The sequence below is a fragment of the Gambusia affinis genome, linkage group LG03 (assembly GCF_019740435.1).
Source record: "Gambusia affinis linkage group LG03, SWU_Gaff_1.0, whole genome shotgun sequence".
In the NCBI taxonomy this organism is placed as follows: Eukaryota; Metazoa; Chordata; class Actinopteri; order Cyprinodontiformes; family Poeciliidae; genus Gambusia; species Gambusia affinis.
Window position 1 is genome coordinate 16,674,403 of NC_057870.1, and position 26,683 is coordinate 16,701,085.

Sequence of the window (26,683 nt, forward strand, 5' to 3'; positions counted from 1 at the left end):
CTAGTAACATTTTAAATGTTAAGTCAACTCTGTTTCAATTCTTAGGCTTCATCTTCCTGTCAGATGTGTTTTTATTACTATTTGGATGTTTACTCACATGGCCCACCTTAGATTTTATTTCCATTTAAAATTCCTAGTAGATTTTTGTTATTTTGCTAGTTTTAGTTAGCTATAATAACCTTGGTTTAGTTTTAAAACTTTGAGTGCAAATGCTCTCTGACGCCCCCTGTTGATCTGGTGGAAACACGATTCTGCAAAGGCTCTCCCAGATACACTCTTTAATATCATTGAACTTTATTAATTTTAATTGAAATTCTCACCTTGACATGCTCAGTAATCTGTGATCAGCTCAATATAAGGATTTAACAAAAAAACATCAATCTGCTAATTATGCTGATTTTAAGCTGCTGGTTTAAGTTATTTCACATCTTTGCTTACCGTTTGTCACATGTGAACTCTCTCTGTTAGTGAACAATTACGGAAATATTTTTAAGTTTGCAAAACACATTAGTGTTACTGACAAACTTTATATGAATGAATTACTGAAAAATTGATTTCTCCAGGATGCCTGACTGTTATTTTAAAACTTTGGGGATTTTAATTTGAAGCATTTTATTTCTTTGCTGTTTCATCTAAACATTAGGTGCTTTACTGAATCAGAAAGCATACAAGAAAAAGTATTTAAATATATTTTTGATTAAGTAGCTTTTGGTGGAAATGTTAATCTAGTTTTTTATTTAAACCTTTTTTTATTGCTTCTGGCTCACAGAGTACTGCAACAGGAACATTAGTACAGACACACTATATGATGTCCATGCATCCAGGCGGGATGACGACGCTGTGAGCAGAGGGAGGAACAATGTCTGCAGGAGATAAATATGAATCAGCAGATCATGTTTCTGCAGAAGCTTCGTATTCCAGCCCAGCTGATGTGTGGAAGTGATGAAGGACGCAGTGATGTGCTCACTGGGCTCAAATTCTAAAAATAAAACAACAATGAGTCAGAAAAAACAACAGCTTGACAAGAAGAGGAGTTTATTTATCACACCTTTGCAAAATGGGACACAAAGACTGAGCTCACAGCCTTCAGGGCTGTACAGGTCATCAGCAGCAGTAAAGACACACACACACACACACACACACACACACACACACACACACACACACACACACACACACACACACACACACACACACACACACACACACATTCATCCAGTCACCTGCACACACTCTGCAGCTCACATGGATTTTTCACTACATTAACAGAAGCACAGACGTATTGGCTCCTCATCACTTATTTCCCATAATGCCGTTATGACGACGCAAACAGCACGCTGGAGGCATTAAATACAAGCACAAGGAATTGGATAAAAAGCAGTAAAAAATAGGCCCAAAGCTTCCAGGAGATATGAGTAATGACAGCATGCACACACATGCACCCTTTAATGCTCAAACCTTTGTTTTAGCTGTTAGCAGTGAGTGCATTTTAAGCCCAGACTTCACATTAAAAAACCTGGAAGAAGATGTTTACACTGACCATAAGAAACTCTAAATGTTAATGAAGAAATTCACAGCAAATGTTCGATTTCAATGAATTGGAACTTCGTCAAATGGGGAAAACACAGACTTTCGTGGACGGAAACCTGGAGTTGAAGAAATATTATGATACACTCGCATATCCAACACAGAATTGCATAATAAAAACAACACCGATGTTCAAATCTAATCATTAGCCTACAGCTCTTTACAAAACACCTCACATTATATCCAAAAATGTTAAGCACTGCATTATAAATTAGATACTGAGAAGTTATTTAAATTATATCTTAAAATTATTCGAGTTGATGTTACAGCCAGGGGCTCAAAACTGGAAAACACAAACAACCTCCAGGCAGACAGACAAAATGGAGCACCAAACTGAAGAGAAATGCAGAGTCCGACGGGGTTTGCCGCTCAGAACAATCCAAATCCAGGTTTGTCATTCCAGGAGAGGAACAGCAGGTGGCGCTGCAGGGCAGCTCTGGATATGTCACTGATCCTTGTCGTGCATCTGCTGCTGCATCTTATTCAGCATTTCCTGCATCCTCTTCAGCTGCAGAGAGAGTATTAAAGTGGACAAGTCAACACATCATCAATAACCTGCGTGTTTTTAGAAATAAACAGGCTGTACATGAACAAATGAGAATATAAATGGCTACTTTTAATTAATTAATTTATCACACTGCACTGTTTGATAACTAGGATCAATTGAAATGTGTGTGATTGAAGTAAAATTATTTTTCTTGTAATTGCCTTGAGACATTTATTGTATATATAAAGAGACTTATATATACAATTAATTAAATTCAAACATGCTTCATCCTTTTTTCCGGACTTATTAATGCTTACAGACTAATTAATTCAATTCTGCACCTTTTAAGAGTATTTTTTTATGATTGTCCTTCAAGTAGTGTCAAGCAAACTCCTAACATCCACAGCTATGTACTGTACCACATCGTTTCTGCTTGTCAGTTCACATCAAGCCGTCATGTTGTAATTTAATTAGCTTAAATGGGCCCAGTACATTCTAATTCCTTCCCATTAACCCCAGTTATAGTTATACCTATTCCAGATGTAGCCAAATATCTGGGAAAACAAATTCATTTTTATGAGCTTGGCTAAAAATGATTCTGTTATTTTAAAAGTGGAGATTTAACAAATCTGTGACAAATAATCCGCCAATATATCCACGTACTTACTTTGACACGGCTCCCACTCGACATCGTCCTGAGTTTTAATAATTTTATATTCTAATACGCTAAATAAAAAGTAGTTCAATCTACTAATCTCTCCACACAAATTAACTTCCTGGAGCCATGTTGAATTCCTAACATGAAGTAAATATTTGTTGCTGTGGTTTTGAAATGATCTTTTTCTTCTTCTTCTTGATTTTTATTTGCGGTTTGTAAGAAACATTACCGCCACCTGCTGGCATGGGGGATTTAATTTATAAAACACACTACTAGAATATATAATCAAATTCTATGAAGCAATTTAGTTTTCATTAAAAATCGAATAATTATTTGCATATGTTTGCACATGAATAATGATTAGCATATCCACTGCAATTCTTTTTCAAAGTATCGACTATCCTAATCTTTTCCTTAATATTTTCAAACTTTCTTCTTACATTGTTGTCTATTTTTTATATTTATTATATAATATGACATGCTCTACTGTTTCATATTTCTCACAGTGATCACGTTTGTTTTTAAGTAATCTGATTCTCTGAATTAGGTTTTAGCTTTGCGCTACACTGACCCCTACAGGTTTGGCATGTTTAAAGCAACGCTAAGAAGCGAATTTGGACAAAAACTTTTCTTAATCCGGTCTAGTGTATTCAATATTATTTTTTTAGATGACGTAGCGGAGATATCTGTTTTTATAGATGCGTGTTGAAGGCCTCAGTTAAATGTAAGCAGATTCAATTACAAACAGTCCATCTGGTTCTGACGTTGTTGCTTTGGGAATTGTTGCAACATGTCCCGTTGTGATGCATTCAGTTATATTGCAAGTTATTTTATGAAACTGGATTGTGAAGTAGAAAGGCAATTAACTCTAGACATGTTTATGTCCTTCAACCAATCAATCAATCAAATTTTATTTGTATAGCACATTTCAACAGCAAGGCATTTCAAAGTACTTCTACATCTATCTGGTGCAACCTCCAGCGCCACTGGCCAAGAGAGCTACACCCTGAAAACTTCATCAGAGGAACACACACACACACACACACACACACACACACACACACACACACACACACACACACACACACACACACACACACACACACACACACACACACACACACACACACACACACACACACACTAAAATAACTTAGAACAAGGGTGTCCAAAGTGTGGCCCGGGGTCATTTGCGACCCCCTGACCTCAATTCTAGAACTGAGCAGATCTAGCCTGAAGCACAGTTGGTTGATGAAAATGGAAGCTTTTTAAATAACATCTTAAAAAAATATTAGGAGCAAAAAACTAGATTCCCATTTACTAATGAAGTTTTTGCATTCATTGTAATTTGAAGTAATTATCAATGTTACGTTTATTTATATCGCACTTTTAAGTACTGTTTTCTAATTTTTTTTGCCCCTTACTGAGCAGATAAGTTTAAGAAAGGGAAATTTTTATTTTTTTTATGCCCCCATGTGCTTTTATCTTAACCATTTTGGACACCACTGACTCAGAGTAACAAATTAACAGTCATGAGTACCTGTTTTTTTCTTGCTGGAAACAAGGTACCACTGTTTCACCATTCAGCCCTTCTCCGTTTTTGTTAAAAAAAAGTCTAGACTTTTTCTTACCTCTTCGTCTTTCATCTTGATTAGTTTCTCAGTGTCTGCGTCTGGAGTGGACAGCGGCAGGATGGGGATTGGACTCTCCATGCGGTTATCCTGAGCCAGTTTACTAAGAGGCGAAACAGAAAGCAGAGGAGGGATGAAACGGTCTCTTCGATCTGTAAACGTCAGTGCTAGGTTCATGAAACATTCCCATTTTGCACCTTTTCTCCTCATCAGACTCTTTCTCACACAGAGAGACAAACCTAGTCATCTCCTGGATGCACTGCGCTCTGTAGTTTTCGTAGTGGACGTCGCAGGTTACGTCTTTAAGGTCGTGCATGTGTGAGCGGATCAGCATGTTCCTCAGTTTCACAAAGTCGCAGTGCGACTGGTTTTCCACTGTGGACAGAAACATCTTCGTTTAATCAACAAGCCAGGTTACAGAATTCCCACACAAGGATTCACACCACTGGATCATTTCCATAAACCTCTAAGTATTGATACCCTTAAATAAAATTCAGTCACATATTTAATCAATAAAATCCACATGAATGCAGAGTAAAAATAAATTTTAACTCAAGTAAGAGTAAAAAGGTAAGTAACTGATGTGCCAGAGTCCCACTGGGGTTGCTAGGTAACGGCCCCGGCTTCTCTGGAGTTGCTAGGAAACGAGGCAGTGCCTGCTGATTTGTGACGGTACATTCCGGAGGTTTTTGAGTAACTGATCAAATTATCAATCATTTAATATCTAAAAACTACATAATCATATGGACCAAAATCTAAAATTAAGTGGAAATGTTGGTATTTTAAGGACAAATATTACAATAATTCATATAAGTAACAGAAAAATAACAAAATCAGGTATAATTACATTTTCCCAATCAGTTTCTTTCAATAAAAACTTATGAAACTTTAATAAAAACTGCAGATGTGTGTCTTTGTCTGGTTAAAACATATTTGTTCTACTTTCAGCGAGTAGAGAAGCCAGAAATTTTACTAAAGTAAAAGTAGAAACATTTTATAAAATTACTCAAGTAAAAAGTACAACATTGAAAAAATACTCCTAAAAGTAAATTTTTTCAAAAAAGTATAATTGAGTAAATTTAACTATTTAGTACCCAACCCTGCATGCATGTAGGGATGCAACTAAAGACTATTTTAGTAATTGATTTCTCTATTGATTAATTAGATAAAAAAGTTTTTCTATTGGCAGATAAATAAAATTATAACATGTGAAACATGTCATGTTGTAAGTTAATTTGTCTGTGAATGGAACAGGTATTTTTTTTCATCAATATTAAAGAATTATTTCCTTAAAACAAGTCTCGATATGCTCTCTATGTCTAGCCAGAAAGTTACTTGTAGGTTGGTTTTGTCTTATTTCAAGTTTACTAAGATATTTCCACTAGAAACTAAACCAAAAAGACTTTTTTTTGGTAAGATTTTGTGTTTTTTCATTGTGATTGGTTGTTTTCGATTGTGAGCAATTCATTTCTTCATATGACAATAATCGATCAGGGAGGAAATAAATCTTTTCCCCGATGTTTTAAAAAAAATTAAAGTTAGACACTGCAGCTTTAATGGAAAAGCAGCTGAAAGAATGCATCGATGATGAATTTACCTTCAACGATCCCCCAGGGGTACAGCCTTCCTCTGACCCGCTGTCCTCTCGCCTCCACCACTGTGTTGCTGCCGATCACAGCGAACGGCGTGCACTCCTGCACGCATAAGGACGGGTTGTTATTTTGACCCCAGTCTGTACGGGAAACGCTGACTGAGCATGCTGGTGCACATTCACATAGTTAGGCACATTCTCCAAAGACGCATGCAGCCGAAGAGACGCATCACCGGGACTGTTGAGACACGCAACAAACTGCATGTTGTTTATTTTCTGGCACTTTAAAGGCAGATGAAGCAAATTTACACCACAGGATTTTATTTGCTGTGCGTGGGACACTTCAACTTTTAAAAATATTTTAAGAATTTATTGCTTACAATGTGTCAAAGTGCCACTCTTGAAATGAGTTTGTGTGGCTCTTTATCACTATTCAATTATAACCTACAGTAAATGTGGTAGTTCAGGGAGTGGATATATGTAAACCATTAAAAACAGCTTCACTGATGCCATGACAAAACAATTTAAAATATATAAAAGGAAAATGTAACGTGCAACGCAAAATATCCATCCAGGTTTTTGCTTTTAATTTAGTTGAATTTATTAGTAAAATGGAAACATAAACATCCAGTGACTTTGTCTGTTTAATAACTTTTCAAAATAAAGAAAGAGTGAGCCATAGATTGTTTATGTTCCTGAAAAGACACAAAAGAATCTAGAAAAATGTACGATGTGTTTTTTTAAAATAATCTAGCAAACCTGCAAGTCGTATTTATGTTTTCAATATACAATAATTTATAGATTGCTTGTCTACAGATATCTGACTGCTTTAGTTATTAGTATAATCAATATCAATGTCAAACTTATTTAAAACTGCAACAAAGAGCTGTACAAAAACAATAGCACAACAGAATAAATTGATGAAAAAATTTAATATTAAAATATCATGTTTAGTTTACTGTAAAGTAGTTTATTGCAATTATAATTAAGAACAAAAATACTAAAAGGTTTGTGACAAAAGGTTAAAATACCAGCTTTTGTTTTAACTCTTTCATATCCAGTTCAGAGGATTCTCTATCCATGGTTCAGACAAAGTTTTTTTCAATGTTAGCTCAATTCCTGCCAAACCATCAGTTAAATATGCTTAAATTAACACAGCTTGGCTGCTCTCAGACAAGGCCACCATTGTGTGCTCAGATTTTGACACGCAGCTATGAGAGAGCGAATTCAGCTGCAGCTTTTCAGAATGAGCAGAAAATCGCGCAACATTAATCTGTTTTTACTGGAGCTGCTTAATTCCAGACAAAAAAAAAAAAAGCTTTTTGTAAAAACTCTTTATCCCAAACACCTGACCTTTAATTTAAGCACATTACTGTAATACTTTTCTAATGTTTTCTGGAGGCATTGCTATAAGTGCATTTACTTGAAAGTAGCAAACACCATTGTTACGTAAAGCTGAAATTATTTGTGGGCGAAAATACAACCTTAGGTTCACCTGTAGTTTCCAAGAGTGGTTTTAAACTATATTTGCCACCAGACAATCCAATAAATTACATAAATATAGCAAAAGCCTTCATGAGTCTGACTAGTGAAAAGGCATTCATTAAAAAAATGTTTCAAAAAATCTTGGAGTATCCAGCAAACAGAAACTGAATGTCAGCAATAAATCAATTAATTGCATGAATCAATCAATCTATTTGAATGATTGATTGTTTTTCTCTTTACACCAAAAACTGGAGTATTGGTCTCACAAACCCCTGAAGGACAACTTTGTATATAAACTTCATAATTCATTTAATTTGTTGTTTTGAGTGTTTTGTTTATGTATTTTTGAACATTTAAAAATCTTCCAGATCCAGCGTCAAATAGTCTTTAAGAGGGCAGACTTGCATTATTGTGCCATTATCGATATATGGTCTCAAAACAACAATATTATTGTTTATTACAATAATTATTGGGACAATTTATCATCCAGGAAAATTTCTTATCAAGACCAAATTCCAGATTTGGACAGAAAATGTTTTTGTTTTTCCTGGCAAAAAGTAGCATCACAAATTTTGTAAAAACGAAAGCAATTTGATTCTGGTGTCGGGTTTCTTTACCGGCTTCATCAATGCATTAAATATAAAGGTTGTGTTTTTACAGACTGCGCTGAAAAATAGATTAATGTTGCTGCTGCAGCAGTAAGCAGCTGAAACTCGCCTTCAGTTCTTTGTCGAGTTGTTTGAACTCCTCGTCCTCGTCAGAGTCACACTCAGGGAACTGGTACACTTTGATCCCAAACTTGTCTATTTCCTCTCGTATCTGTCAGAGAAGAAACACAAAGACATGTCCATTTATCCGGACACAGAGCATGCTGTCAAATCAGTGAATCTGAAACTCACTCTGTCTTTAAGCTTTTTTATCTCGGTGGGAGTGAGGCAGTCGGCTTTTGCGATGAGAGGAATGATGTTCACTTTTTCATGAAGAGCCTTCATGAACTCCACGTCCACGGGACGTAAGCTGTGAAGAAAAATCCAGACTCTAGTTTAGTTTTCTTTTGTTTTAGGTATGCATATATGATGCATAAGTATGTGTGATTACCCATGGCCAAACGGAGGGATGAAGTAGAGGCAGCAGTGCACTCTGTTGTCCTGGATGTTCTTCCTGTTCAGGCCGCTCTCGTCTCTGAAGTATTGCTCAAACTGCTGATCGATGTAATCTGTGATTGGCTTCCAGCTAGAACACACACAAATTAAGAAGGTTACATTTATTTGTACCTCACCATTAACACGCAAGAAAATTCACTTTCAAAAGCTTCTCCTTTACTGCTCCACTGAAGGGGAAGGAGAACAGGCACAAGGGGCGGAGCGCAGCAGAGAGCATTTGTAGAGCTCAGCTCATGTACAAATATTGCACCGTCTTGTCCAGGTTTCCACATGGTGCAAAGTACTTAGAGGTTGTAAAGAAAAAAGAAGGAAGCGGCTCATTTAAAGATTTGGTGACTAAAAAAATACAAAATCACAAATCTGCAGAAAATACAAGCGCAGCAACATCTGGATGCACTTTTCTGAAGGGTACAAAAAATGAGAAGAAAATATAATCAATATAAGTTTGACTGATTCTAATCCAAAGTTTACCCTTTTATCATTTCCCATGGATATTTCCAGGATGAAATGAATTATCCCTACTGGTTTAAAAATAAATGAATATAAAAATGAGCCAGTCTTTTTAATAAATAGTCAGAAATCCCATCTTCAACAACCAGTCAGTGACAACTGTAACTCCAACAGAGACGTTGAATCTGCATCGCTGTCTCACCACTCGTTGTTATTAACGGCGTCTCCAAACCCCGGCGTGTCCACTATGGTCAGCTTGAGCTTCACTCCCTTCTCCTCGATGTCGACGGTGTGCTTGATGATCTCCACAGTTTGGTTAATCCGCTCTGCAGAGCATCAGCGCAAGATGAAGGTCAGTGAAAATTGGATTAAATCCATCAGGGACGGAGCAAAATAAGCTCTGCTGCTGGGTTATGTTGAGATAACCTCTAAAAATAATATTAGTAATTCTGGACACAAATGCAAGGATGATAGTTAAGGCCGAACTGTTTTTAACTCCATGCTTGTATTGGAGCCAGCAGAAAACTTGAAATAATAAAGATAAGACATAGTGGAAATTCACCTTCAGCATTTAGTAACTTCCTGTCTTTGTAGAGGTCTGTGAGGAACAGACTGTTGACCAGAGTGGACTTCCCCATCCCAGACTCTCCTGTAAGACACAGAGATGAAACCGCATATTTAAAAAAAAGGTCAGCAAAATCCAACAGAGATCCATTTCTGGATTATTACAAATCTGGAAACAGACAAAAACTGGTCAGCATAACCTTTAAGGAAGACGGTACAGCATTTTTTTCCAAATAAACTGACAGATATGATGGAGATGTTTATATCCTAGAAACTGACCTGCAACCATCAGGGTGAAATCGAAGCCTTTCTTCACAGATTTCCTGTGGACCTGGTTTGGCAGAGTTGCAAAACCCACATACTGTTTCTCCTGGAAGATAAAATAAAAACACAAGTGTTACTGAAAGCTGTCTATTTTCAGATTTTATTTAAATTAAGCCAATCTTAAAACAGTGGACTTTGCAAACAAACAATTCAGCTAACTTAAAATAAGAAATATTACATTAAAGCACCAATTGTGAGGATTTGCTGCCCATAAGAGCAGAAGTACATTCGTTACACTGCAAAAACACAAAATATTAATAAGTATTTTTGGTCTAGTTTCTGGTAAACCTGAAATAAGAGCAAAACTAACTTACCTAGTAATTTTCCAGCAAAAAATAGAAACTTGTTTTAAGTAAATAACTCAGAACTTGTTTATCTGCCAATTGAACAAATTCTTTTTAATCAATATTAAGAAATTATTCACTTAAAACAAGCTTCTATATCTTAATAAAAAATTACTTTGAAGTTAGTTTGTCATATTTCAAGTGTACCACGATATTTGCACTAGAAACTACCGGTAGACCAAAATACTTGGTGAGATTTTGTGTTTTTTCAGTGTATTTTTCAGACAAACAAAGAATCAGGAAGTAAAAGGTAAAGAAGGCATTATGAGAAGCCGGTTCTACAAAAGCAGATATGACTTCAATGAATACTCGTCTTAATCCTGAAAGCTTCAGGAACAAAAAAACTCGAATATCTTCCGTTCCTTTTAGCATGTTGACTTTTAGATCACACCTCACAAAAACAGTTCTCAATTCACGTGTTTCTCTCAACCGTACAGTTTCTGTCTGAGCTCGTAGGAGTGTCACATGACCCGCAGTTTTAGGAACTGGTTTTGCTTAATCCCTCTGCAGCGAGGTTGTGGCAACATCTGCGTTCCTTGTGGCCCCGTTTGTCTTTTTGAGAGGTCAGATCTGATGTGTACACTGAGACACAGGAACTTGTAATTGCTGGTTTACATAGAAATGGTTTGAATTTTTGTAGAGTGTAACTGCTTTCAGTGGTTACATTTATTTCATGTGGCAAAATTTAGGGCATTTAATCAAGATTAACACCAGAAAGGGAAATAAAAGTTATTTCAAGGTTAGGTTTACAAATAAATGCTTAGGTTTTGCCATCTTAAAAAATCCAAATAAAACCTCATTATTGTCTCAGCAGCTCTTCTGAGTGTTGTAATGTGGATTATAACACATCACTTTGACTCAGACAATGTAGAGGAACTGATTTCACATTCCTACTTGATGTTGCACCACAAGCTTTCTTCTGTGTATAAAACCATCTGACTCAAACCACCAAGGAGTTGCATCAACTTCTTATGAGAATCTTCCTGATTCTTCCAGAAACAGAAGACATGAAACCATTGATCTGATTCAGGCATGAAGAAGCAGGGAAACATTTAAAACATGGAGGATGCTGGATGTCAGACGGACATTACAGACCATTGTTCTACATCTCCACTTTTGTACTAAGTTGTCGGATTTGTTTTAGCTGTACATTAGAAAAACCAATAGGAATTAATGTGGGTTGGAATTTCTGAAGTTTCTCAAAAAACAGTGCACTGCACTGGCCCTCCCCCACATATTGCTGTGGGGGAGAATCCTTCAGAATGCTTGTGTGCTTTTTGTTTGCTTAAAACCAAACAGTTTGACCAAACCGGCAAAGAACTGAACACGTTTATTTACAACATTACAAATAAAACTTTATAAAAAAGTTTAAAAACAAGTTACAGAGGTTCTTGATCGCACTGTCATGAGAAATCTGTTTTTTTATGGAAACATATAAACATAAAAAACACATTGACTCCTACCCACTGTCATATGTCTAACATGAAACGATTCGGTCTCAGACTTTGGCAAAGCAAGGCAACAAATGTTGCATATTAGTTTCACTTTTTTGATCTCCAGGTTTGACTAATTTGCACGTGATTTTTCTTTATGTAAATTTACTAAATGCGGTTATAATACAAGGCTCTTTTATGTCAAAGTAGGACATAAAAACATAATAAAAAATATATAAAGAACATAAAAAATCTAATTAATCTTTTTAAAAATAATATTTAAAATTATATATTTCTTTATTTTTGCTTTTTATAACAAATACACCGAGTTCCAAATTATTATGCAAATTGAATTTAAGTGTCATAAAGATAAACATTTTTTGTTATGCTATTAAATTTATATGGTATTGTGAATCAGGGCTCTTTGAATCATTATAATTAATTTCAGAGAGCTGGTTGATTAGTTTTTCTGGTGAGCTCAATTAAAGGAAATCTACTTAAGAAGGATGTTCCACATTATTAAGCAGGCCACAGGTTTCAAACAATAAGGGAAAGAGAAAGGATCTCTGCTGACAAAAATGATCAAATAGTGTAGTGCCGTATGACAAGGTGTGAAAACATTAGATATTTAACGAAAACTGAAGCGTTATTGTACTGTGAAGAGATTTGTGGCTGATTCAGAACAAATATGGGTTTGTACAGATAAAGGCATAATGAGGAAGGATTCTGTTAGACAAATTCATCAGAGTAAGAGAGCAGCTGTTAAAATGCTCTTACAAAGCAGCAAACAGTCATTTGAAGCTGCTGGTGCCTCTGGAACCTCAAGGTGGAGGATCCTCCAGAGGCTTGTGGTGCAAAGACCTACTATTTGACCACCACTAACCAGAGCTCACAAGCAGAAACGATGGCAGTGGGACCAGCTGCACATGAAGATTAGTTTTCAAACAGACTTGTTCACTGATGACTGCTGTGTAACCCTGGATGGTCCAGATGGACGCAGTAGTGGATTGGTGGTGGATGGCCACCACATCCCAACACAGCTGTGACGTCAGCAAGGAGGTGGTGGAGTCATGCTTTGGGCTGAAATCATGGGGAGTGATTTCGGAAATCATTGGTCGGCCCCTTCAGAGTCCCTGAAGGTGTGAAAATGACCTCAGCAAAAAATATGGACTTTCTGACTGATCACTTTCTTTCATGGTTCAAAAAGAAGAGCTGAACCTTCAGTAGCAAAATCATCTTCATGCATGACGATGAATACTGCAAGGAATACCACTGTGTCATTGGCTGCTATGGGCTAAAATGGGGAGAAACTCATGGTGTGATCACCATCCTCCTCTGACCTCTGACCTCAACCCTATTGAGAACCTTTGGAGTTTCCTCAAGCAGAAGATCTGAGGTTGGAATGAAGTTCATATCAAAACAGCTCTGGGAAGATTTTCTGACATCCTGCAAAGAAATTCAAGCAGAAACTTTCCACAAACTCACAAGTTCAATGGATCAAGAATCGTGTTGTGATATGAAAGAAGGGTCCTTTGTTAACATGTAACTCGGTCTGTTAAGATGTTTTTGATTGAAATAGCTTTTGATTTTAGTACATGTGACCACTTACTGCTGCACATTCAAAGAATGACCATTTGGAATTCTTTATAATATATAAAATGTTTAGGAAATTTGCTGTGCATAATAATTTGGAACAGTGCATTTAGAGTTTTTTATTTTTGAAAAAAATACTGTTCTCATGGGCAGCTTTGTTCAGTAAAATTTGATTAATACTGTGATAGTTCATGACTTGAAAATTATACTGACCATCATTTGCATTGACCATCTAGGAAAATCTGAGAAAATATCACTGGCATAATAATTTGGAATATGGTGTAAATCAGATCATAAAACTATTTAAAATAAGATAATATTTTATTAATATAATTGCTGATTCATTAATTAAACCTGATTAACAACACTTTTTTGGCAACTTAGTTCAATTTCATTTTGGCAACATCAACTAGCTCCAGCATCTGACGCCATTAACACCGACTGATATGGAAAGGTCATTAGTAAAGTTTTGGGACTCCAGTGAAACCCATTTAGAGACAATATCTACAAATGGAGAAAACAAGGAAGAAAACCTTCCCAAATTACTCCCATGATCTCCATGAACAACTTATAAATGATCACACAAGAACACAAAACAACAGCCAACACTTTTACACACTTAAGAAATAAAATCATCACTTAAAAATTTACTTTTTGTCTTATTTTACAATGTGAAACATCTTTTTTTGAATGGCAAATCAACAACAAAATACTTATTTTTCCACTGTACAGTGCAAACAACAGTTGACCAAAAGTACTGGAACTCAGCTGGGGTTGCTAGGAGACGAGCTGGGTTTGGCAGGGGTTGCTAGGTAACGGCCAGTTGAATGTAACTTCAGAAAGACCAAAAAACATTAACTTATTACCAAAGAACAGCTTTGTGGGTTTTTTTTTAAAGAACTTGGGCTGTTTTTAGGAGCAGCTGAGACCCAAATGGTACAAAAACACACAAAAAGTGAATTTTGCAAAATAGCTTCCCTTAAGCAGAAATCTTCAAGTTGGGCTACATAATTTATCAAAGATGATTTGCAATTTTAGCACCAAAATAATACACAAAAACAGAAGCAGACTCCAATTAGCTGAGAGGAGTTTTAATGTCAAGACAAATTAAACCAAAGATCCGAGGAGCTTGTGCCGCAATAAAATTACCACAGCAGACAGAAAAGCTTCAAGTCTATGGAAAGACTCGTGCAGAGCATTCCTCTGAGAGCGGCTGAGAATAACCAACGCCTCAGACTTTCCAGAAACACAAAGAGAACCACAGGATCCCAGTCTCCCACTGTGTGGCACAGCAGCTCCTGCTACCGCTGCGTCTGGCGGAGCGTCACCCTGACCCTACAGTACGACGCGCTGACATGTGGAGAGATAAACAAACATTCAGGCCCTGCAGAGAGCATTCACTCACACGGACAGAAGCTGCATTCAACAGACCTGAAAAGCTCCTTTTCTAACCCAGTCAGACGCACAGCGAGCGTCCTCACACGCTGTCATAACTTGTCACAGGCGTTTCCGACGGCTCCCTTCCCTCGGGTGAGGATCGCGTTTATTAAAACAGACACGCAAACGTTTACGCTCATGCAAAACGAAAAGAGCAGGAGGTCAAAGACGAGCTGCTGGAAAGAAATCCCCCTCAGCAATAATTTGACTCCCTGCAGAAATACAAGTTGGCAGAAATTTTAAAGTGAAAGATCAACTCAGTTCTTTCTACTTTTATATATGTAATCATGCAAAAAGGTCGTTTCAACATTTTTCACACGTTTTGCCTCATTTGTTCAAATGTACCCTTAGATAAAAGTAGATTTTTAAAGTGTGGTATGAGTGTAAATCCAACTTAAGTAAAGATTACTTTATTTAAGCTATATGTACTTCAGAATATATTGAAAAGTATTCACATTAATAAACTTTTACTTTAATGCTAAAGCTTATATGTGTACATTGGTAAAGGTCATTTCTGCCACAAAGTACTGATTCTTTAAATCTTGATTAAAGCCCAGAATAAATTATGCTACATTTAATATGGCAGAATAAGTTTGATGTATTACCTGTTATAAACGTACATGTTTATAACAGGTAAAGTTTACAGATAAAGTTTACAGAAAGTAGTATGTGTGCTAAATCTTTACATACTTTAAAAAAACATTTGACTTAACTTTATGAATCAAATTCTAGTCCCTTTAATAAATAAACCACAAATATAAACCCAGCATACTATTGAATGTATAATTCAGTACTTAAAATGACCTTGTAAGAAGTAAACTTAGGTTTACTTCTTACAAACTTAAAAAAGTCCCAATTTTGTTTGAATAAGAATACTTTCTAGTACACTACATGGTCCATTTATTTATTAAAATGAACTTTTTGCTGCGAGTATCCATATATATCCATCTCTTTACCTTCTGTCTCGCGGTTCTCACTCGTGGGCACAGAAGCCGTTCCACCAGTTTCTCTTGCAGCATGATGGCATCCATCCTAAACCGCTCCGACACTGACGGACCAAAATAGCCACCGGTCTCACAGAACTGAAGCAGCAGCCCAGCAGGGAATGAAGAAAAAAAATCCCGTCTCTTTTCCTGTTTTCTCTCTTTGCATACGTTTGTCCTACACTCCCTGCTCGTTCGTTTGTTTTCCTCCCAGCCCCGCGTCTTTGTTTAATTCTATTTTTTCTGTGCCCTACAGCAGTCCGGCTCTCCCTGTTCAGACAGGTATGAAGAAAGTTTCCCTTCGAAAAGCGGAGGCAAGCAGGAAGACACAAAAAGAGAGAGAGAGAGAGAGAGAGAGAGAGAAGTGGCAATTTGAGGGAGGAAACAAGGGAGGGATGGAAGAGGCAAAAGTCTGAAGGAAACCCATTCATTCAGTCCAGATTCCCTCCCCCAGGTCAGACAGACACATGAAAAATAAAATCTCCATACTCTGAAATGACCAACTTCATTCCCTTTGGTTTGCTCAACATGTGAAACTTAAAGGAATCTGTTTCAACCTGAAGGAAACAAAAGCTTCTGGTGTAACAAACGCTGCGAGTACAGACAAATGCAGTGAGGTTATCACAATAAAAAAATTAACCTGTCAATCACTCCGCTCATCCAGCGCTCAGGTGTATATATGAACCGTACAAACTGGAAAAAAACAAACTGCAATTAAACAGCCATTCTGAAAACACAACATGTTTAAATAACAACTATTTTATTAACGGCATTCAGTGTCAGGGCACTGCAAAAACAAACTCTTACCAAACGTAAATCTACTGCAAATATATTATTGCACTTGAAATAACACAAAATTATCTTACAAGCAACTTGTCAGCAATGTAAAAGCTTATTTTAAGTAAATTATTCTTCAATATTGATAAAATTGGCAGATTTTTTTCCCACATACAAAACATTTAAAATAATCTGCCGGTGGAACAAATACCTTTTATCAATATTCAGGAATTATTTACTTAAAACAAGCGCCTACCTATATTACTGAAGTTACTTTTAAGTTAATTTTGTCGTATTTCAAGTGTAATAAGATATTTCCTCTAGAAACTAGACAACAAAAATGCTTGGTAAGATTTTGTGTCTAACTTAATCATACTTCAACAAATAAGATGATTAAATTAAGATCCTCTTTTGTTTGTTTGTTTCCCAATGTTTGTATTATTATTAAATCAAACTTAACCTCTGCAGAACATGTATCAAACTCAAGGCCCGGGGGCCGAATCTGGTCCACAATGTGTCTTTATGTGGCCCTCAGACATAGAAGATTTAAGATAACCAATTGTTTTAATAAGTATTATTTCATCACTCGAATCAATGCATTTTCTGTCTGCACACAGTCAAATTACATCCAGTTCAAAATATATTTAATACTATTTAACTTAAGGAAATACTCATTGAATGCAGAGAGCACTATTTATTCATATTTCAACAGTTTAGTTGGTAGTTTTAGCAACACGTTCTGCCACAGCACCTGTTTCAGCAGCAAGCACAAACTTCCTTCTGACTGCAAATGCAAAAAAGCAACAGCACATTGACAGACAATTACACTTAAACAGTGCTTGTGAGCCTCCCCTAGTACCTTTCTAATTGCCACCCTGGGCAACTGCCCATGTGGCCCAAAGCACAAACAGCCACTGGTCAGAAGAGCAGACAGACTGAAAAGTGTTGTGTTTGAACATGTGGGGGATAATATCAGAGATATGAATCATTTAAACTAAACGTGAATCAGAAACAAAATTCTTTTAACAATGGGAAAGAGAATCAGTGGTGGAAACTAAAAGTTAGTGACAGCGAGGAAGATTTGACGCTCATTGGCAAAAACAAATTGTCTCAAACATGGAAAACGTCTCTCACACAAAAGTCACAGGAGAAACGTACCAACAAGAGGTTGGCTGATCGATCCACAATATCGGTAATATCAATCGGATCGATACTAGCCTGGTAAGATGGATACTTTGTTTTTAGATTCCTTTTTGTATTGCAATTTCTCAACTCTACGTAACAATATTTTGTTTTGATTTGGTCTTAAATATAACATTTTTGCACTTTGTTTAGGAACAATGCGCATAAATTATGTTAATATGTTACTTATGTGTTTTGTAGACAACTAAAAATTTTGTCCAAATTCTGTTCAAGGTTTAAACAAAAAATTATTCCAAGTAAAAACCACAAAAACACCTGAAGATCAGATATGTGACTATATATGCAACTTAAAGTATGGATGGGTATATATGGGTTATACAGACATGTTTATTACATTTTATGTGCAAAATCATTTGTAGATAATGAGATTTTAGTCTGCTCAGTACGTCATATTTTGAGTTTCTTTCAGAAAGAAATGTTTTAGGGCGTCTTGTCACTTTAAATCCAAACAAACTGCTGCTGACCACGACTGCCCCTCACAAAATGGCTGCAAACACAATTATAAAAACGGTCTGTGGACATTTAATGAGCATCATTTCTGAATGGTAAGTTATCAACAAAACACTTGCCTTTGTTATTGTACAACCAGTTGACTAAACTGGTTCCTTTGGGTTGCTAGGTAACGGGGCAGGACTTAGCTGGGGTTGCTAGGTAACTGCGCAGTGCATGAATGTGACTTAAAATCAGGTTTCTGAACCGGCTTGTTTTCTACACACCAAAAAACATTAACTTATTGTTTTTTTTAAGTGGTTGGGATGTTTTCAGAAGAAATTGAGATCCGAATGGAAGCATAAAAATGTGTAAAATGTGAAATTTGCATAATAGGTGCCCTTAAAATAAAAAGTATTGGTATTTTCGATACTGGCCTTGTATTTACTCGATATAAAAATATATCACTGCAGACTTCTAGCATCAACACACAAAGTAACTAATTTCCTCTCTTCCTAACACAATATTAGCAGTTAATTTGTAGTCTTATGTTAGAAGGAGGAGGAGAAGTGACAGTGCTGTAATTTGAGCTGAAATAAAACTCTTTGTGTGCAGTTGGTGATAAAACTTGCATTCAACTGGCATAAAAAAACAATCAGCCAGCATGTCGTCTCTTCTTGGCATTGCAGGAGTTTTTCTATATGTGTGCAGCTGAGGTACATTCATGGCAGAGGTTGAAGCCGATTGATTCCAGATGTTACACTGGCATGTGTGTGGGTGTGTGTGTGCGTGTGTGTGATGGGTGTGTCTGACTAACATATAATGTGGGCAGCAGAAGTTAAACATTCTTTGAAATAAAAGAAGGACTGTTTTTCTTCCTGCTGACGTAACCAGCGCTGATGCCACGTCCAGGATGTTACAGCCCACCACCAGAGGGCGACAGAGGACAAAACTGGGAGGAAAAGTTTGGAAAGAGAAATTCCAGTGTTTCCAGTTGAAATAATGGAACTATGGTTGATTAATTAGTTGGATATTGAAGACCCCAGCAGAGAGTGAGTTATGTGTTTGAGTGGAACGATGTGGGAGTGACGGTCTGAGCAAAAGAAAGGAGCAGATGTCTTTAATTGGCCCCCCATTTCTACCCCCACAGTTCATCCCTCTCAGTAACCAGCTGTCCCAGTTCTCCCATTCACAAACACAAAACCAGACAAACAGGCCAAATATAACCACTTATCCACACTTCTATTGTTACAACTTCAATTAAATATTCAGCGTGAGTGAAAGTAAGCTGTTCTCTCACTTTGTGAGCAATAAGTGGTAAAATTTCACCACTTAAAAACTCAACACACTGATTACTGGCATAAAACACTGGAGTTTAAACTATGGACTATGGAAAACGTTTTTTTCTTTCTTGACCATTTTAACATTAATTTTAATTATTTTCAGTATCAAATGTTTCTGTTTCACTTTCAAGATTTTTTTTATGGATGCTAAAATCCCTTTTTTCGTCATTTTTTTGCTGATTTATTAACTTATCGCAATGTTACCAATCGATCACTGCTGATAAAAATTTTATTTATTCAATTTTTGGTAAGTGGAAAAGACATAAACAAGCTATTACTTATCTACGTTATAAAATATGTTATTTATAACACTTAAATTTCAGCATGTTGGAGCCTCCCTAAAGCATTAGGCTTTCTGCTGCTGACATTTCTGTGGTTTTTGCTTTCCCATTACTGTGACAAAGAAGTGCATATTTCCGGCTCCTGCTGCATTTGTCAGATTGTTGGATGGTCTGCAGAGGCCAAGATCCAGAGGTCAGTGACTCTATCAGCAGGCATCACTCAGCTCCTTCCTCTCGCTTATTCAGAGTTGAAGTGATTCCCAGAGAACCACAGCAGTGAACGCAACCCACAGAGTGCTCATCACACCACAACTTCCCACAGCAAACAGCTGAAGGAAGAGCAGAAATCCAGGCTCATGTGATATTACAACACAAACACACCGATTGGATGAAAGGGAGATTTCAACCTCAGGCTACAACGCTGCCCCAGGGTGATCCATATAAGCTGACAGATACTAGAAATTGGGGAAGTAAATAAACAAGAATTTATAGAAAAGTTATCAATATCAATAAATAATATATCTGACAGAAAGTTAAATATTCAATACATAGAAAATTCACTGAACTTTGATCCGCTGAACTCTCACAGCTAGCTAAGCAAGGCTGGTAGCATAGTCAAGATTTTCCTTCGACCACTTTCTAAAAGAACAGAGAACAGAGAACAGAGAACAGAGAACTTAGAGCAGAGAGCTAAAGCTGCTCCAGGACTGAAAATGAAGAGAAAAGGATGTTCAGGTGGATGGCACACACACACACACACACACACACACACACACACGCACACGCCCACACACACACACACACACACACACACACACACACACACACACACCCACACTCAGCTGGATCACACACACTACACTGCACTCTTCAGTGTGACAGAAAAGCAGACTGCAGGGCATAAATTCTCTCCAAATATTGATCTGAGGGGGAGTAGAAGAATTTGGAGAAAATCCGCCGTGTTTGTTATTTAATTCACTTTGTGAAAAGACGCTACAGTTGGAACCATTTTCCAAAAGGTCCATTTTGGTCTTGAATGAGCACAAGACGTTTTTCCAGATGATATTTAGCTTGTACTTGTCTGCCGTTACAAAACTTAGTTAAGCTTAAAGGTGACCTGTTGTGCTTCCTTCAACATGTTAGGATAACTTTATGGGCTGCACAAAACATGTTCTCTACATTTGTTGCACAAAATAATTTTTAGATAAAGAGATTTCAGTCTGCTACGTTCTGCCTATTTTGAGCTCCTTTCAGAATGACGCTGTTTTAGGGCGTCTTGTCACTTTAAATCCAAGTAAGCCGCTCAATGACTGAAAATGGTTGCACAATTATACAACTGCACATTTCTGAAAAGCAGAAGTGAAGCCTCCTGCACTACCAAGAAGATTGCAGCAAATGGTTTCTGAATAAAGTCAAGAAAACACTTGTCTTTTCCAGCAGCCATTATACAGCGGTCAAACCAGTTGACCAAACATGCTGGAGTTCCACTTGGGTTGTTAGGTAATGGGCTGGGCTTCACTGGGGTTGCTAGGCAACGGCGCAGAGGCCTTCAAATGTGACTTAGTGATCAGGTGTTTTTGAAACAGCTCAAAAAGATTCACTTAACGTCAGAAAACAGCTGTATGGTTTTTTTTTAACTGTTTGGGTTGCTTTTAAGACTCAAATATTTTGCTGCTTTTGTACAGAACCAGTGATTGGTTCTGGCCAAACCCAAAGCATCACCTTTAAGTTCATGTTTTCAGTCTACTTAATATTACAATGTGCCATTATACACTTGTTAATTCTCTGAGCTGCTTGCTTGGCAACAACTCCTGAGACAGCACAGATTTTCACACAAACAACAGAGTTATTGTTTTCACACATCACACACAAGGTCTATCGTCTAAATCAGGAAGCTGGAGAGGTTTGTGTAGATTTTATTGGTATCTGAGGAAACATTTCTGAATCTTAAGAAACAACAATTAAGCACCTACCAAAGCGTATCGATGTCACTAGAAAGTAAGCTAATGTTGGGTTGATAATAATGATCAGATAAGAGGTTGAAGACCTCACATCAACCCCACAAAAAAGGAGCTGCCTTCACACTGGGGGGCTTTAAATCTCTCTCCCACCCAACCCCCAGAGACACAGCTGTCCCTGCGCTGCAGCTGGTCCTCACTGAGGTCCCATCTGTGGCGGCGAGGGTAGCAGAGGGTGTGTTTGGAGACAGAGGACGGAGGAGGAGGCTGAACACTAAGGTGGAGTGAGGAGGTGAGATAATGTTTTTATACTTCATAGTCCGGTAGACTCTGTTTAATTTGGGACCAAATGTGGAACTTTTGTTACATTTTCAGATGGTTGGGTTCAATTTCACACTGAACTGTATCAAATGAACCCAAACTATTTGAAAAACTAGTTCACCTCCTCGCCTGTGGTGGCGCTGCACCCAAAACCACTGAATAAAACGACACAAACAGCTCTGAAGAAAAGAGGAGAGCAATCTATTTCTTCACAAAATGTAAACAAAAGTGAATTAGGATCAGATTTTAACTGATGATTTCTCTTTTAACTTTGGTAAAAGACCATAAGAATTTTTTTTCTGCTAGCATTAGACTCACGTGTTTGTTTCGGTTGTGTTTACCCAGAATGCTCTGCGTTACAGTTTGCTTCCTGCTTTTAGAGAAGAGTTCACTTCAAATCAATACGGAGATTTTAGGCGAACCAGAGTTCCCTTTTTTGGTCTGTATCAGAGTTTGATTGCACATTCACACCTCCCAAAGTAAACTGGTGCTCCAATAAACAGTCTTCTTTTTTGCTGTTTTATTGAAGAAAGACCTCTGAGTGTTGCTTTCTGTTTGACCATTGTAAAAGTGAAATATATGAAGCGTAGCATTAGCTAACAAGACCATTACTGAAGAAATTTAAAAGTGGCCTGCCAAAGTGTGCATGTCGGTCAAACCCAAATCAGGCTGAAATGTTATGAGTAGCTTAAATGCTTAAACGTAGCCTGTGGGGCATCACTACCATGCTGACTTACATTGACTTACTCTATCCAGAATGTTGAACATGGCTAGCATATAAAAAAATAGCTAAAATGCTTATTTTAGTTTAAAGCTAATGTTAGCATGAAGGCTATCACCAGCATAAAGTGATTAGCGTGTAAACACTACCAGCAGGATGAAGGTTATCACATGCATTTTGACGAACATAAATGCAAACATAAGTGCATAAGCTAAAATTAGCTAAAATGCTAAGTTTAGCTTTTAACATTACAATGTTGGGTATCACTATCATGTTGACTTACATTGACTTATTCCATCCGGTATGATAAACACAGCCAATAAATTTAAAAACAGCTAAAATGCTTATTTTAGCTATAAGGCAAGGAATGTGCATTACTAAACTGGCACCAACTAACATCATAAATTAGCTTGTTGCTTACTGAAAGCAAAAATAAAAATATTTCCATTACTAACCTAAATCTACAAATTTTCGTGCCATTGTTACACAAAACAAAGACATGATTATTATTTTTGTCATAGTTCATACTTACAGTCAAATCTCGTCCAAAGCAACAATGTTTCAAGGTTGATGTTAGCTTAATTTATGAAAACGTCAGGATTAAGTTCGGCCATCTTGGATTTTTTTTCCTCTGTCATGGTAACCAAAACAATGTCAAAGAACAACCACCAGAGGGAGATAAAGTGCTTTTTGCAAAAACTATTAATCCAGTTTATTATACAAAAGGATTCAAATATACTTAATCTTAATTGTAAAATATACAATATTTAATTTTAATGCAATTAATTCAAACACAAACAAATAGGATTTTTTTCTGCTCTAATGTGACTCAACTGGATGCACTTTCCAGTTTTAAAGTTTTATTGACGATTTTCTTTTTTTTTGTCTCAAATCTGAGCTGTTCAGCTCATCTCTGCCCACACATGGACTGACCACCACACTTTGTGTCTGACGAAAACGTATTTGAAAGAAAAACCGGCTGTTTCCTGGCAACGCTTTCTGACAGCTGGTGAAGTGATGAGAGGGTTGAGGGCTGGAGTGAAACACTGACTCTGGATCGATCATCCGTCAGGACTCACTCAAAGGTTACGACACCATGAATTAACTCAGACACATGCAGTAGGTTCACTGAAGCGATTTTCAGGGTGGAGACACACAGGAAAAACAACCTGCGTCCACAAACTCATATCTGAAGGTAATTTAGGGAAACCATCAGTCATGTTTCTACATGCAAACATTAAAACGCTGAACCCAGACCAGCATGGTCGCACGGCGGGACCACAAAATAACACCATTTTATGCTCAAAAAACAATGTTTCAGTTTTTATGGGGAAGCCAAAGTGGAAACACATGCAGCTTAAAAGTTACCAACTGATCTGAATAAAATTTAAGTGAAGTGTGTGAAAGTCACTTGTTTCAATTTCTGAAAAAAGATTCTTCTACAAATCCTCCCACATTAGATTCAGGATTCGCAGAATTACAGTCTTACCAAGTATTTTTATCTATAGTTTCTAGTGCAAATATCTCAGGAATCTTTAAGTAAAACAAAACTAACTTACAAATCATTTTTCACCAAGATATTGGAGCTTGTTTTCAGTAAATAAAATCCTTAATATTGATGAAAACGTCCTAATTTTCACTGTTATAAGATTATTTCACTTATAAGAAATTACATTTCCATGTTATAGGTGAAATAACCTGCCAGTGGAGCTAGTACCTTTTTATAAGTATTAAGAATTTATTGACTTAAACAAGCTGCTATATCTTGCTGAAAAACCGTTTGTAAGTTAGTTTTGTCTTATTTCATATATTAAGATATTTGCACTAGAAACTAAACAAAAATACTTGGTAAGATTGTGTTTTTGCAGTAGACTTAAATATCTAAAAGAAACTCTCCAGCATTTATTCAGAAGTAGGTTTTTATGAAAGACATGAACTTATAAATTCAATCCAAGAGAAGATGTAAAGCAATAAATCACTGACATCAAAATAAAAGTGAAAATTTGTGTCAGCCACATTTTGATCCAGTTTATTTTCATATAAATAAAAATTGACCTTATATAGAACTCTGAGGAACACCTTCAGAAATAGGCATACATTCAGAGCACAGACTCACCTTGATGCACTGAAATCTGTCACTAAGATAGTTTGAGAATCGCAAAACAATTTGCTCTGAAAGTTTAAAACATTTAACTTTAAAACATCAACTATAAAAACCGATTATTCTGATCAAGTGCAGCCAAAATGGTTGGGTGTTTTGTTCCCTTAAAACCTGACTGATATATAAATAGAATATTACCGTTTACAGTAACATTGTATTCAGTCACTCAGTCACTGTTCATTATTCAAGAATAAAAATAAAAACAGAAAAAAAAAGTCTACATTTATGGGAGAATTCATAAAAATACTTCTGACCAGAATAGCATAAATGTCCATCTCATACTAGACAAAACCCATCCTGATGGTCCACAAACCATTTAGGGAAATATTCTGCGGACTGAAGGTCTCCATTTAATTAGTTCTGGTCAAAAACTAACAATAGTTCAGAAAAAAACATCATCCTCTGTGTTTTTCCCTTTTGTTTCTAGGTTACTGTCTGTCCTATGTACCTAGTTTCAGATTTTTTTAAATACATATTTGTGTTACTGTCTTGAGGTTTGTACCAATCTTTCAGTAATAATAATAATAATATCATTAATAGTAAATCTGCATCCAGATTATCATATAGAGGAAGAGGAGGGGGAGGAGGAGCGCCTGGGGTCAGCAGAGACCCGACCTCCCCTCAAGACTCGTGTGTCTGCTGTGCTTCTCAGATGAACAATGGTTCCGAAATGATCCACTAAATAGTAGCGAGCAGCTAATAATGACGTAATATCCGAAATTAGGTCAGTTCATCATCAGGCGATTCTAATCGCTGATAATTGTGGATGGAGGATGTTGGAGGAGGATGCTGCGGTACCGTGTTGGCCTCTGGAGGCAGCGACCTGCTCCACATAGGCGTCTAAAAATGAAAATGTGTGTGTGGATCAGCGCTCCGCCTGCTGCACAGGCATGGCAGCACTCACACAAAAAGCTCAAGCCTCCTGCAGAAAGCGTGATTTAATCAAATAAAACGCTTTAAATGGTGTCCTACCTCCGCGCTGTCCTCTGTTGGAGGATAGATGAGGAGGTGCAGGTGCAGGGATGCGGAGCGACGCCCATTGAGACGCAAACATGAAGCAATCAGTGCACAAATCCTCCATGATCAGACTGCAAATATCAAAAAGGGAAAACAGAAACACAACGCTCACCTGTTTTCACCGGAATCCGGCTTTTATACCTGATGTTGCTCGTCATGTTTGACCCGCTTTCCTCCCTCGGTTTCCTCTGAAGCGTCGGCTCAGCCTCGCCTCCAAACCCCCGGACGGACAGCAGGAGGGCGGGCAGAGCTGACGGCGCAAGGCTCCTCCTCTACGGAGGCTCGAGAACGTGACAATATCCTTCCAAAAATATTAATAAAACCATGATTTCATAATCAATATGCAAACAACCAAAAATAAATAAAAGTGAAAGTTTACATAAACTTTTGTATTTTCTAAATATTTATTTTATTTTGATATTTATGCAATTATTTTAGCCCCGTATTGCAAAAATGTTCCTTTATTTTCGTGTTAGCTTTAGCCCTAGTGGGCGGGGCTAATATTTCTGAGGAAATCTAATTGGTCTACAGATGGAGTCGCTGTCAGATCAGCCAATCAGATCTTAGGGTACCTTTAAGGAGACACTGTGAGATTAAATAACTTCCTTGTGGGTTGTATCATGCAAAATATAAAATAAATGAAAACAGAAACTATCTGACGACACGTAATGAATTCAGGTTTTTGACATTTTGACATTTAAGTCTAATTTTTAATTCAATTTAAAACTACTGTATTTATCCA

The 26,683-nt window shown here is 37.0% G+C and overlaps 1 protein-coding gene across 4 annotated transcripts; it reads right to left on the minus strand.

Moving 5' to 3' along the window:
- Positions 1-1,179: 1,179 nt before the first annotated feature.
- Positions 1,180-26,190, minus strand: sept5a (septin 5a). Of its 4 annotated transcripts, XM_044108586.1 has the most exons (12): positions 26,054-26,190; positions 25,897-25,910; positions 9,896-9,986; positions 9,615-9,701; positions 9,255-9,378; positions 8,538-8,672; positions 8,339-8,456; positions 8,157-8,258; positions 5,961-6,057; positions 4,561-4,738; positions 4,364-4,466; positions 1,180-2,095 (listed from the first exon to the last, which is right to left on the minus strand). In XM_044108586.1, the coding sequence occupies exons 1-12, from the start codon at positions 26,097-26,099 to the stop codon at positions 2,033-2,035; spliced, it is 1,158 nt and encodes a 385-aa protein (XP_043964521.1). In that variant the 5' UTR covers positions 26,100-26,190; the 3' UTR covers positions 1,180-2,032. The 4 variants fall into 4 exon arrangements, with proteins under 4 accessions (XP_043964521.1, XP_043964541.1, XP_043964513.1 ...); XM_044108606.1 differs by lacking the exons at positions 25,897-25,910; positions 26,054-26,190 and adding an exon at positions 23,296-23,394; XM_044108578.1 differs by lacking the exons at positions 25,897-25,910; positions 26,054-26,190 and adding an exon at positions 15,704-16,371.
- Between the last annotated feature and the right edge of the window lie 493 nt (positions 26,191-26,683).